This window comes from Vanessa cardui, chromosome 14 (genome assembly GCF_905220365.1).
Source record: "Vanessa cardui chromosome 14, ilVanCard2.1, whole genome shotgun sequence".
NCBI classification, from domain to species: Eukaryota; Metazoa; Arthropoda; class Insecta; order Lepidoptera; family Nymphalidae; genus Vanessa; species Vanessa cardui.
In genome coordinates, this window is record NC_061136.1 from 12,586,265 (window position 1) to 12,599,823 (window position 13,559).

At 32.4% G+C, this 13,559-nt stretch overlaps 2 protein-coding genes across 3 annotated transcripts; one reads left to right on the forward strand and one right to left on the reverse strand.

Moving 5' to 3' along the window:
- The first annotated feature begins 599 nt into the window (after positions 1 to 599).
- LOC124535305 (leucine-rich melanocyte differentiation-associated protein-like) lies at positions 600 to 3,866 on the forward strand. Of its 2 annotated transcripts, none has more exons than XM_047111482.1 (6): positions 600 to 732; positions 921 to 1,022; positions 1,224 to 1,364; positions 1,948 to 2,058; positions 2,439 to 2,588; positions 3,441 to 3,866. In XM_047111482.1, the coding sequence occupies exons 2-6, from the start codon at positions 988 to 990 to the stop codon at positions 3,679 to 3,681; spliced, it is 678 nt and encodes a 225-aa protein (XP_046967438.1). In that variant the 5' UTR covers positions 600 to 732; positions 921 to 987; the 3' UTR covers positions 3,682 to 3,866. The 2 variants fall into 2 exon arrangements, with proteins under 2 accessions (XP_046967438.1, XP_046967439.1); XM_047111483.1 differs by having other exon boundaries at positions 924 to 1,022.
- Positions 3,867 to 5,637: 1,771 nt separating this feature from the next.
- On the reverse strand, positions 5,638 to 13,265 carry LOC124535307 (peroxidase-like). The gene is made up of 12 exons (XM_047111484.1): positions 13,067 to 13,265; positions 11,874 to 12,114; positions 11,448 to 11,656; positions 10,191 to 10,364; positions 9,480 to 9,673; positions 8,827 to 9,028; positions 7,897 to 8,094; positions 7,374 to 7,557; positions 7,031 to 7,258; positions 6,488 to 6,551; positions 6,217 to 6,415; positions 5,638 to 5,831 (listed from the first exon to the last, which is right to left on the reverse strand). The coding sequence occupies exons 1-12, from the start codon at positions 13,263 to 13,265 to the stop codon at positions 5,638 to 5,640; spliced, it is 2,286 nt and encodes a 761-aa protein (XP_046967440.1).
- Positions 13,266 to 13,559: the final 294 nt, after the last annotated feature.

The window sequence follows — 13,559 nt, forward strand, 5'->3', positions numbered from 1 at the left end:
CATTTACTATAATCCTTGGCCTATTGGAATATTATTTTCAAATAATAAATAGATGATCTTGATAGTAAAATAATACAATTTATATGATAACCAATTATTAGCAACGCATTATATAGTAAAAAATTCTCGATCCGACAAGCAAGCGAGTGCTATTTTACAAATGCCGCAAAAAGGGTTTAGAAGCACAGGGTATACATATTACATTTTATTCCAAATAAACCATGAATTAAAAAGGATCGAGTTCAGGAATAGGTCATTAGTACTATCAAAAACGTAAACAATTTCTTATCTAAACATTCCTTATTATTAGCCGATGTTATTAGCCCTAGTTTGTTTGATAAGCATTTTTGTTATCATTAATACCGGTGTCAAAATGAAAAATATAATAACTTAAGAATTAAAATGGAGTTTGAAAATTTAAATATTAACGAGTGAGTTTAAGTATTATAATTTTTGATTTAAGGTTCAAATTATTTTTCTATTATTGTAATCATATAATATTCTGTTGAATTATATTTTTATTATTTTCAAATATACTAATTATTTTGTAAGCCGAAGTGACTATTCTTTTTTAAAAGACCTCTTAAATTAAGTTTAGTCGTTTCGTAATTCAACGTCATAGTATTTTTTATCATACTCGATATGTCAGCTGTTAACTGTTTGTCAAAAATGAAAAACATCTTAATAACAAACTAGTGTAAAACTTGTTTTGGGAATTGTTATATATTACAGGTACTATATCTTTGCAAACATAATAATATAATTATATGTTAAAATATGGTTTTATAATTTATGTATTATTTCGTTAAATTATTTAGATTTAATTATTTTTTAATTTATTCAATTTTGTCATTATTTTTGAGTTGATATTCGATACTTTAGTTTAATTAATTGTGTTTCCTATATTTTTTATTATAAAGCAGTCATGACGACGGCGTAATTACTGTCGACGTTTCAAATAGCATTTTAGTGGATTCAGTTACTGCAATGGCTCAGACAATACTTCCAGCTGATTACATCCAGTAAGTAATGTTTCTTTAAACAATGCCCACGTGTCACAACTATATTAAAAAAAGGTTATACATAAATAAAAAAAATAAATCCACATTAAAATGTAAAGCTAAGCCAGTTGCTTTTAAAAAAGTTGTCATACTAACAATAATTTTGTAATAAATTTTATGCATCTATTTAATCAAACTAATTTAGTCATTTACTTTATGTAGGTCCTCGGAGGACTTAAATGAGGATGGTGATTCTACAAAATTGACATTAGCATATGAAAGATTGTATGAATTGCCAAAAACCATAATTGAAAGATTTTGCGATCACATTAAGTATTTGGATATAAGCCACAATAAAATAACGTAAGTACCTGGTATTATCAAATTATTTGAATAACAATAAAATAAATAAAGTACAAATATCACTCCATATTTTTACTATTATTATACTTTAATTATTTAAATGATTAAGACGAATATATACTGAGTTTTTGTTTTACCTGATGGTAACTTAATTTGTTTGTTAGGGAAAACAATTATTTAAGTGTACTTAATATATATAAAATATATTTTAGTAGTTATAAAAAGTTAATGAAGATTTTATAAAATGTATAATTATTTATATGTATTAGTAATATTCATGAGAAACTCACTGAAATGAATTTGGATGACCTGCATTTGTATAGTATGGGATGAAAGCAAAGCAATAAGCTTAGAACCTTTTCCTTTAGAGTACAAGAGGCAGTTAGTAAAGCAACCATAAATTTAAGACTTACTTCAATTTTACTTAGAGTTGAGTTATTCTACATTCTTTATTTTAAATTCATCAAAATTGGTTTAGCTATTTAATTACAGTTCAGTTCACTTGCACAGATATTGAAGAACCATATATATAAATATATTATTTGAAATTGTTATTGTGACTTTAGTGATTTTCTCATTGCAGAAATCTTGATGGTTTAGTACATTTTAAGCACCTTACAACACTAATAGCTGACGATAATCCGATAACTGAGCACAGCTTGTTACCTCCCATGCCTAATTTACAATTGTTGTGGTAAGTAAAATATGATTCAAAAGAAAATATTATTTTCTTCTTAAATATTAGAATTAACTTACTTGGGTTTAGTTCCAAACTTAGGTCATGAAGATTTGAGATAGATATTTGTTTGGAATAACAGTACATGCCAGTAAAACTGAGTACAGAAACCAGTCATATAAAATGTTGTATGTTCAAAACTTCTTCCCAATTGCTGACAAAAAAGATAGACTGTTTCAAGTACATCAATAAAAGCATGTGTTACTTCTCTTATATGGTAGAGTTGACTATTTATTTATTTTTGTTTCTTTAATATTGTACAGGGATTTCATAATATGAAATTTCATATTTTCTTAGTTAAATATTTAAACCCTTAATTATTGAATGTACATTTTCAGGTTAAACCATTGTAAAATATCCTCACTGTACCCATGGGTGAGCAAACTCAAAGAATCCTGTCCAAATCTCCAGTACCTGTCTGTAATGGGAAATCCAGCGGCTCCCAGTTATTTTAATGGCGGTACTTTCTATGAAATGCTTCAGTACAGGTATGTTCTACTTTAGAAATATTTTGTCTGAATGTCCAAATGGAATAGTGATGTCTTTGGAACTTGTTATCTTCAATAATTTCTCAGGCATAGTAATTCTTAGCAAATAAGTAAAAGAACAAATTGTAGATAATGACATGATCTATAATATTCAAAATTATATTTTATCTTTTTTTGTCCGAGAATATTTTTTGGCAAACAACATCAATAGGGAGTTTTGGATTCTTCTTTGTTATTATTTTATATCTCATATTTTTACCAAAATGCAGCTCTCGCGATATAATAAGCTTACCAATATATTTATCTATTAAGTAACTATAGTACGACACAACTTAGATGTCGCATCAGCAAAATTCGTAAAACCGATCACATCCGAATTAAGTACGCTATCCCAAATTATCAATATTTATTTCTCAAGCGAATATGATCTTTGCAGAAACGTAATAATATGAAATATCATATGACCTAATATATTCGTCAATTTGACACGTGGATTTAGATACACTTGCTTTCTCTGACGCGTGAATCTAGCGACGAATAGCGTCGAATGGCGCGATAGGAAGCTATTGCTATTGGTTGTATAAATCGGCATTAATTGGTTTTAATTTCATTCATACTTATAAGTAGTGTCATACTTATAAGTACTTTGATTGATCTACAATAATTTTGCCCATCTTCTTTGACTGTTGAACATCAAATGTACTTTTCGGCCACAAGCAATTTTGTAACGTAATTTTTCAAGGTTAAATTGAATGTAAAGCTACGTCTGTTCCGAATGTAGATTTTAGCGAGAAGAACCGGCAAGAAACTCAGTAGTAACTACTGAGTTTAGAAACATTGTCACATTTACAGGTTGTTCGTGATATCACAGTTTCCATCCCTCTTACACCTGGATGATAGAAAAGTGACAGAAGATCAAAGAGAGGAAGCGCACAGGTTGTACAAACGGCCACTTCTCGAGAGAATAGTGAAGCCAGGATCCAGTAGCCTGACCCAACTGATGACCAGCTCAGTGACGTGGAGTTCGGTACATAGTAAAATATCTTCGTTTTGGAACAAGGAAAACAGACAAAGAAGAAATTTACTTATTTAGTGAATCATTGAAGGTAGGGAAGAGACATCCTTGAGACTGGATAGAATTTGATCAAGGGTCAAAGAAATCATTTATTTTACTCGAAACTAATATAAATAGTTATTAAAAGACACCGTATAAGGTATAACTATACTAAGTTAAGTTGAAAACTTTAAATTCTCCTTACGATTGACGCGTCTTACATACACAGGCATATATATGTCACCGTAAGATTACAAAATTCGTTAGATTACAATCTGATGAATTTGTAATCTGTCGAAATATTGTGAATCTGACGAGACAGATTGTAATCTAACGAATTTTGTAATCTTGCGGTGACATGTGCACACACACATTGAAATGAATTCATCTTTAATTTAATTTAATTTTCTTTTATAAAACAAGCTTATAAACATAGAATAGGTTTGTATATGTTAAGAGCACAAATTCAAGACAGCGGGTGATCGCACTTGGTCACAGTTTTATCCCACATTTAAAATATGATATGTATGACCTAAGACCATGCCAAAACATTGCCACGTAGTTAAGTAGACAATAAAAAGGATAAGCTAGCCTTCAGTGCCTAAATTAATTTTGTTACATTTGTGGTATAGCAAATGGAATATTCCATTATTCACATACCAAGATCAACATATTTCAAACATTGTGAACAGGCAAACTTATTTGCAAACTTACATCACTAATTTCACCCCCTCGATGTGATGATATTTTAAATACGCAGTAACATCGGTATGTAATACTACATCCTGTTTGACCTGTTGGTTGTTAGAACTAGCGCGCACTGGTAACTTGTCACGGTGACTGTTTCGTCACTCTTGTCGAGTCCGTGAATATATACAGATGCAGACACAAATGTCACCCAATTGTCACGTCGTAATGTGCGCGCACCTCCATACATATTCATGGACTCCACAAGAGTGACGAAACAGTCACCGTGACAAAAGTTACCAGTGCGCGCTAGTTCTTACAGTGCTCTGTCAGTCAGCCATTTAATTATTATTTAGTAGATATATTAATGGACGCGCAAATGAGCATCGAAGATATGAAAGCAATAGAAAACTAACCTTATACGCCTTCAAGGGTCCAATGCGCTACTTTAGGGATGTGATTAACATTAGGAAAAAAAAGAGTGGGGGTGATTTGTAATATTATGTTAATATAAGTAACAATGTATAATAAGTAGAAAGTAAATAGGTAATAACAGAAAATTCCAAATTTAAAAGGCTGGATTGCATTAACATATAATATGTATTTCTATGCAAATACAATTTCTGTAAGTTTAAATAACATGTTGAAATATTTTTAAGCGAATTTTGTAATTCCACTTTTTTATTAAGAATCGTTTTTATTAACTAGTCTTATATACTATGTTTTAATAAATATATGTTATAAAGTTGTTTAAGTTTAATGTTTATAATTAATAAACTATGCGATTTTACAATTACATGTGTCAAATTAAAAACATATGATCGTTTGTAAATAATTTTATTTAAATAAACTTATCAATAAATACTTTACTAAATTTGTTGTTTTAATATCTAATTATCTTACTTATCACAATGTTGCCATATGAAAATAAAATATAACTAATACAATATAAATAATATGGTAATTAAATATAACATAATAATAAGTCTATAGCAGTATATTATATACAGTTATTTTTAAAAGTTATTGTCCAGTTTCCATAAAACTGTAAAATAATATTTAATTATAGATTAACTTGTCACTGTCCAATTATCTTTTTTTTTAAGTGAAGGCACTATACACTAATAAGCCTATACAAAACTATATAACCCAGGAACACTAACCGCAAACAGAAAGCGACCGTAAATATATTTCAATGTGCTGGCGCCCAATGAAGTATTTGGTAAACTTTATTCTTTGGTCCTTGTTTATGTGCGTTCTGAAACTCTTTATATTTATTTATTTTCGAACTTTCAAATTTGAGGTTATTTAATCATATAATTCAAACTTAGGGCGTTTCCAAGCCGTTAGATCAACATAGGGTATGGCGTTGTAGTCATCACAGTGGTATTTCGGATTGTATGAACTCTCCAATTCGAATGCCTTTTTCTGGACGTATTTGACATTCGTGTTGTCACAGATCAGGCGAGCCATCGATGCTTTCTTTATTTCTTTCAATTGATCTGTGAATAAAAGCAACATATTGAGATATCATTCCCAACAAGCAACTCTTGAATTTGACACACGAGTCATTATAATATTCTGTATATGCATAAGAAACACAACCAACCAACCTGCTATAGGTATACCTAATTAGTAAATAAAAGTAACAATTGTCTATAATTATCTTGTATATACATTATTTATGAGGTCTATATATCAGTTGACCAGATGCCCTCATAATATTCACAGATTATTAAAATACACAATTGATCGAATTTTCGGTATTAAAAATATTCAGTTATACCATTCGAAATAAAAAAAAAATCGTAAAACTTGTTTTTTTTTATAAGTAACTAATAATTAATAAATAGCTTCAATTTTTTTTTTCAATGAGTCATAGATTACCTGGCGTGAACGAATGCGGCATCTCGCTATTGTCGTAAAAGTGTCTGTCACCAACACGAGTGCGATAGAACTGCTCGGCGACAATGCACTGAAAAGTGTGCCCGAGGATAGACCCCGAGACGTCCCCTTCCAAAGCACCACCGACAAACAAATCTATATCGTCTACAGATTCGTAGAATTTGGCCAGTGCGTTAATGCGCTGTAAAAAAAAATTGCAGAATTTTTAGAAATTTTATTCGAAATTAAAATTTCGTTACCAAATGATACTTACGTCTTGTGATATTTCACCCGCCAAGTCTTGGAATGTTCTCGCTCTTTTCAAGCCACAGGTTTCTCTGAAATATATAGAAGTATTTATGTATTGTCAACTCTAATTTGACTAATGATTTCTCTTCAAAGGACTGTTCCAAGCAGTCCGTAAATCCGTCATGACAGGAAAATGTTGTACATACATAGAATCTCAAACAAGGCAGTTCAAACAAAGCCAACTTCTAGAAAAACCCTGGCGTTATGAGATACTGTACACGGCAATTTTTTTCCAATGTTATGTTGTACTTTTTCAAATATCGGGGCCCTTTGCACTGCGAGCCTTACGCCGCCACTGGTACGCGGATACGATAATTAGGGCCGTTTTGAGAACATTCCTAGTATTGAAAAAGTATTAAGAGTAGCACCTAAAATGTCCTATTACTAAGAGATTATTTTAGGGAATACAATAACTTTGTAAAAAAACGCCTAAAATTAAATGTTACGGCAACAATCCCAAAACTTAAGAATTTATCAATAAAAGGGGATAATTATGGCACAATCTTACCTGTAATCGTTATATGAAGCAATTCCGTGATCTCTACCCCTCTGAATGTCCATGGCGATGAGATCCAAGCCCCATTTGTTACTAGATTTGAACAATAGATTGGTGATTTCTCCAGTGCAGTGCGGGTCAGCCTCGCCCGCTCGATTGGTCACTATACCGCGTATGATATCATCGAAAGACTCCGGTGTGGATTCTACCAGGCCCGGGTTGAAATAATGGTCGCTTAACCTGAAATCATGCAAATATTTTCCGTTGAATTATATTTTTCCTTAAATGAAAACAAACGTCTAAAAGAGTTTTTACCAAAGGAGGTTTTATATTTTTTTTTAAGGTAGGAACTTACTTATACAAATATCCTGTCCCAGAGTTCGATGGACAGCTCATGATTGTGTCAGGTATAACAGTGTGTAAGAAACGGAAAGCGGCGGCGCCGAAGCCATTAATTGCTCCGGGATTCACCTCCTCGTTGTAATCACGGCTATAGAGCGAACTGGGGGAAATCCTGTAGTAACGGAGATAGCTCTCCCCTAAACGAATCAATTGAATGCACATTATTTTGGTAAATGTAGGTATTGGGAACAAAGAGATTTTATTATAAATGTATTGTTTCAGTAGAAATCCACTAAGGCTTCATACGGGTACAATGCTGATACTAAATATAGCACAGAATTTTTCTTATTCATTATATACAAAAATCTTCCTCTCGAATCGCTCTATCTATTAAAAAACCACATCAAAATCCGTTGCGTAATATTAAAGATCTAAGCTTACATAGCGACAGACAGCGGTAAGCGACTTTGTTGTATACTTCGTAATTATATCCATTAAGACTTCCATAATAAATATAAATGTTTACAAAATCTTACCAAAGTTCAAAGGCAACCATTCCTGATAAGTGATGTGTTGGATTTCCGCAATGACAATCTTTCTCGTCTCCTGATATATTTTCTCGTCGGTCCAAAGAGGATTTAATGAGCTCAATATGTCTGCTATGCGATTGTGTTCTCTAAGTAGCAACGTATGTAGGACAGCTAATGTTGGTGTCTGGTTGATTCTGCTGTCTCCTATTTTATTTTCCAAGCACATAATTTTGTTATTGCATTTAAAATAAATTATTTGTTAGAATATTTGTTTCTGTTATCAGCAAGAGCAATAGGCTATTTAACAATGCGAAAAATAAATTGTGTATTATTGTAATCAGTGTATATTATGAGCTTAAAAATGGTTATCTATTAACGAAAGTTGAAAATAATACTTAATTTATTCTAAAATCCATATATGGAAATGCAAATTTTCAAACGTTTGTCACTTGACACAAAACGCTCCTGATTGCCGGGCTTATGATAAAGTCATTTTCTTGTAAACTTTGCTTTTCTTCTGTATGTACCACAGATTAAAATACAGGAAAGTGACGTCATCGACCCATTGCAGCGCCATATTGTCCAAGTAGCGTTTTTGCGCGCTATTTAAATATGGCATTTTTAATATGATATTTTTCGATAAATATGTACTAGAAATAAAAAACTTTTACTGGGTTCCTTAACCTCTACTAAATAATATAAAAGGGATTTTAAAAACCAGTCAAATAGCCTATTCTTTTGATAGTACTTAAATGAATATATCTGATCCTTATTTTAATAATAATGCGTTTAAATAAATATCTACCCAATTCTTACCCAAATTACAGAGCTAATCGCTTTAAATACACTGTAGATTTCCCAATTATTTAAATGTAATAATACAGCTAATGTAGCACAACTTCAATTCTATAGAAATGAGAATATAAATAATCAAACCTGCCAAGTAACAAGGTTCCGATGTGTTTCTTAAGTCGCAAACAGCTAACTTATCATCTACCGATGGCAAGAAACCCCCTTTGCAATTTTTTCTCGTTTCCTCCCGCAATCGTCCCCCGCATTTGCTCCGTAGCTTGGCAGCAAGTACTGGATCCGAGCCGTATATTGGGGAGCCGTCCAAAAAACTGGTCACTGTATTCATCTGATACATATCGATATTTTTTTGTTTAACATAAAAAAATATTTACGAAGGTTTTTTTGATTCACCAATATTTTTATTATTAAGAACATTAATAATAGCTTTTCTTGGTAGTAGAGCTTAAAAGTCCCTCTGGGTAGGTACCACCCACTCATCAGATATTCTGCCGCCAAAGAACAGTACTTAGAATTGTTGTGTTCCGCATTAAAGGGTTATAAGATCTTAGGTCCCTCGGTTGGTGGGATATTGGCGAAGTAAGGAATGGGTAATATTTCTTCAGCGCTAATGTCTCCAGACGGTGGTGAGCACTTGCTATCAAGTGGCCCATACGCTCGTCCGCCAACGTATACCATAATTTAAAAATTATAAATAAAAATAAGCTGAACACTTCAAATACCATACGTAATTTATACGTCATAATAGTATAACTAGCTAATAATTTAAAGCAACTTACCTGCTCTGCATGGCCCAAGCTGCAGTCATCCCTTGGTGTGGTGACGCTCCTCACAAAGTTGAGACATTTTATCCCGTGGTGTTTGTAGAAGGGATCGTCATCAGAAACGCAAATTGGTATGCATTTGTCGTTCAGTAATTCTTGTGGCAGAACATCACGACCATTCCCTAAGCAACATTGAATTCCACCCTCATCTGTAAACGTTTTTAGAACGTCAGTCGTTGTGTATGGACAAACTATAACTACAAGATACGATCGCGAAATCTCAGAATGAAATATAATTATTATAACATGTATCCATGCATCAGAATAGGTCACCATGGAAGTCATAGGTGGAAGTTTAAGTTAAAACTGACGTAAAGCCAATGATATTCTAATAAACAGATATGTTATACCCATACTAAACAACAGAAAAAAGTGTGCCGCGCCGGGGAGCGTTTATTTTACATTTCGTTACAAGTAAAAAGGATAGCTTGATAAAAACAATAAGTAAAAGGGATAACTAGATGTTTTAATTACGCAAAACGTATTACTACGTAATTATGATGTATTATAACGTATTACTACGTAAAACGACTAAAGGCAAACGTCCTAATTGGGACGTTTTCTAGTCTTCACTTTTTCCGCGTTAATAACATATCTGTTTACTAGAACATTGCGTAAAGCTAATTGCTGCTAATTTTATTTCTTTAAAAAGACAAAAATATTCACCTGTGACTTCCATGACTTGGAAAACTAGGTCATGTGTGATGAACTGGCCCCATTGCACGTTGAGGTGGCTAAGAACACGACTGAATATAGATTGATCTGCAAAGATCCGAGTTGAAAGCAAACGAGGATTGGGTAACGGGCGACCGCTTGTTGCAACTGGCATCGCGTAGATACCTATTGAAAAATCAATAAAATTAAATTACGGCAAATTTGAAAATATAAATACTATACATATTAATTATTAGGTCAAACTTTTTTGTATTCAAATTCAACGTCACCATTTGATTATTTGAACTGCAAATTACAAAATTAATTATTAAAATTACATTCGTCATATCCATTTAACCTAAGGAAACATTAATATCATTCCAGTGCTAAATACAAGTGCATTATTCCTAACCAAATTAGTGGCCATCGCAAGGCTTCGGAAAGGTTTCCAGAAAGTCTACGTTCAAATACCAGGACATTTTTAAGAGCCTGAATTAGGCATTTGCAGCAGAACATTTAAAAAATAACGCTTGCAAATCAGTACATTTGAGAGATGTAAAACATTTTTTACTCGAAGATATACTGAAACCTTTTCATGAATTCGAATTTGATTCTTATGGCGGTCTGAGTATAAAATGTAAATAAAAACAATATTATAAAATCATTCATAAATTATGATCGCCTTTCAAAAATATATCATTTCTTATTTAAATTTTTCAACTGTGTAAAAATTTATAGGTATATTCCTATCTTTTCCACTGTTTATTTGAAGCTGAGAAGAAAAGGTGGTCTGACCACCTTTTCTACTGAAGTTATATAGTATCACGTGACGATAGCGAGGGCGCGCCGTAAAAGCCTCATAAACCATAGATTATACTATTCTACTTCTGTTATTATATTATTATTTCCTTTTAAGTCGACTATGAGCGCTTTAATAGCCACTTGACCCATATTTATCGTTTTGATATAAATTTGAGCGTTATCTATATTTATCCAATGTATTTTCATAATTCCATTTTCAAAAATATTTAGAAATCTGTGTACTGGCTGAATCGTATAAATAAAACGAGATCAAGTTTTTAATTTTAAAAAGGATTCAATTGTTGTCGATGTGATTACACAACCACTCAAATGCCAGTAACCTGCCCGAAATATATTGATATTTATAACTTCTATACCGGAAATAGATGGAGAATATATAGTAGTATACAAATCATACCTAAAATGAGCTGGCTTCAAATTTTTGAAAAATATGTTTTAAAGACTAACCATCAGCATATCTAGGTGACGTAAGCCTGGTAAAGGGAGCGCCTCGTCTGCCCCACGTTGGGTGCCGCAGGTTGTTACACGTGCCATCGATACTGCGATACTTATTGGAGCCAGTACAGATGACGCTGACAGGCTTGCAGTATATTTCGTGTGGTTGTATACATTGGTTCTCCAAAAATGATATAAAGGTGTTTGGAGTCACGTCCGTCCTGGAAATAAACATATTGGCTAAAACAACCACACTTTGGAATAAAAAAGTGTATTATTTCTTAAATCAGCTACACATGTGATACCGATTATTTACACAATAATAATATTAAAACTGAGTTGTTCTAAAAAACATGTTTTCACTTTTTTCACACAACAAAGGTCCAAAGCAAAGAGTTTCTAATTGCACGTATAAAATGTAAAGACTGAATATCTTACGTTGAGCACAACTTCATTTGCATAATCTTCGTAGCCGTAAGAAGCTCGTGTGATACCTCAGACGCCTTCTTTGCATCACTTGGTAATTTTGATGAGAAAAAATGCAATAGAGCCGGCGAGCATGCTTCCAAACTAACACCGTTTTTAACGAGCCGATTAGCTCGTTTCTTTGCCTCTCGTGAGAGTTCGCGACCGCATCGGAGGCTGTCGGATATTAGCTCAGATGGAATGTCTTCTTCCTCTGAAATATTACGAATTTTATTTGTTAACTTTACTTCTAGATTGCCATATCTATCATGGTATGGGCATGTAATGCGGAGGAATGAGGAACACATTGTGAGGAAGGCCTTGAGCATGGATGTAGACGGATATAGAGGTAGAGGACGACCAAGGAAACGATGGATGGATTGTCTGAAAGACGATATGGCTAGAAATAATGTTACTTGTGAGATGACGTCTGACAGAGAAGTATGGAAGGAGAAGACATGCTGTGCCGACCCTAAATAAAATTGGGATAAGGGCAGGAGGATGATGACTTATAAATTGTTATATTTTTTTATGTTACTTATTAAGAGTCATGTTTGTTCTACCGATAATATGGTCCATACTTTTTTTGGTTTTAGTAACTCTCTGTATCATTGTTGTTAATGGGCATTTTGAATCCCTTTTATAGTATTCCCTAATTTGATAAGCAAATTCATCAGATTATTAACTGTATACTAAAAAAATCTGCTACGATAGATGTTGTACATAGTGGTGTAGACATTTTCACAAGTCGTACAGCATTTCCTGGCCTGCCTGGGTGGGTCACAGTCATTATTAGTATTTAAACGTCAAAATGACTTAAGTAAAACTTATAAGAACTACATTTTCATGAAAATTAGACGCTGTGTTTATTTGTCTTCACTATATAAAAGTAATATACGATCGCTTTTTTATTCCCGAATTAGTGCTGTATGGTTACAATTTATCTCATAATTTGAAGGATAATATTTTACTCATGAAAACCCTTAATGATTTGACAAATACTCTCAAGCAGTCGATCAGTAGATAGATACTTACAAATTATTGTACAAATCAAATAAAAATATTTTGGACACTTACCACACAAAGGATAAAAAAATTTAAGAAAGTAGTTATTTAACAAAGACATATAATATATTAACACTTTAAAAATAAATAAAATATTGTACCTGAAGACGACGAAAGAAATAAATCTTTGACCTTCGAAGTTGCACTTGCTAAAATTGGACACACTTCTGCTATAATGTCATCGAAAATAAATTCCCAACCGGAATTCAAGCAACAAGTTACCGACGAACTAAAAAAATATAGCAACACTGATATCGACAGAATATGTCTACTGGAAAACACAGTTCTTTTCGAAACCATTCTCGTATATAAATATCACAAAACATTTAATTCATTTATATTAAAACTTTTTTCTAACATCCACTTTCACCCAAAACTCTAATCAAAATGAGTGTTCGTCATTTAATTGTTATAAAAAAAAGGAATTTTGTAACGTAATAATCTCTCATAATTTCATATTGTACAGGTTGAAAAAAAATACGTTAATTTTGTTTTAAAGATGGCGTCACCTTATCATGTCACGTTTATTGCGTTAATTAATAAAGGAAATAATATGTGGATAGCATGATCAGTATCGCCATACATTTCACAATC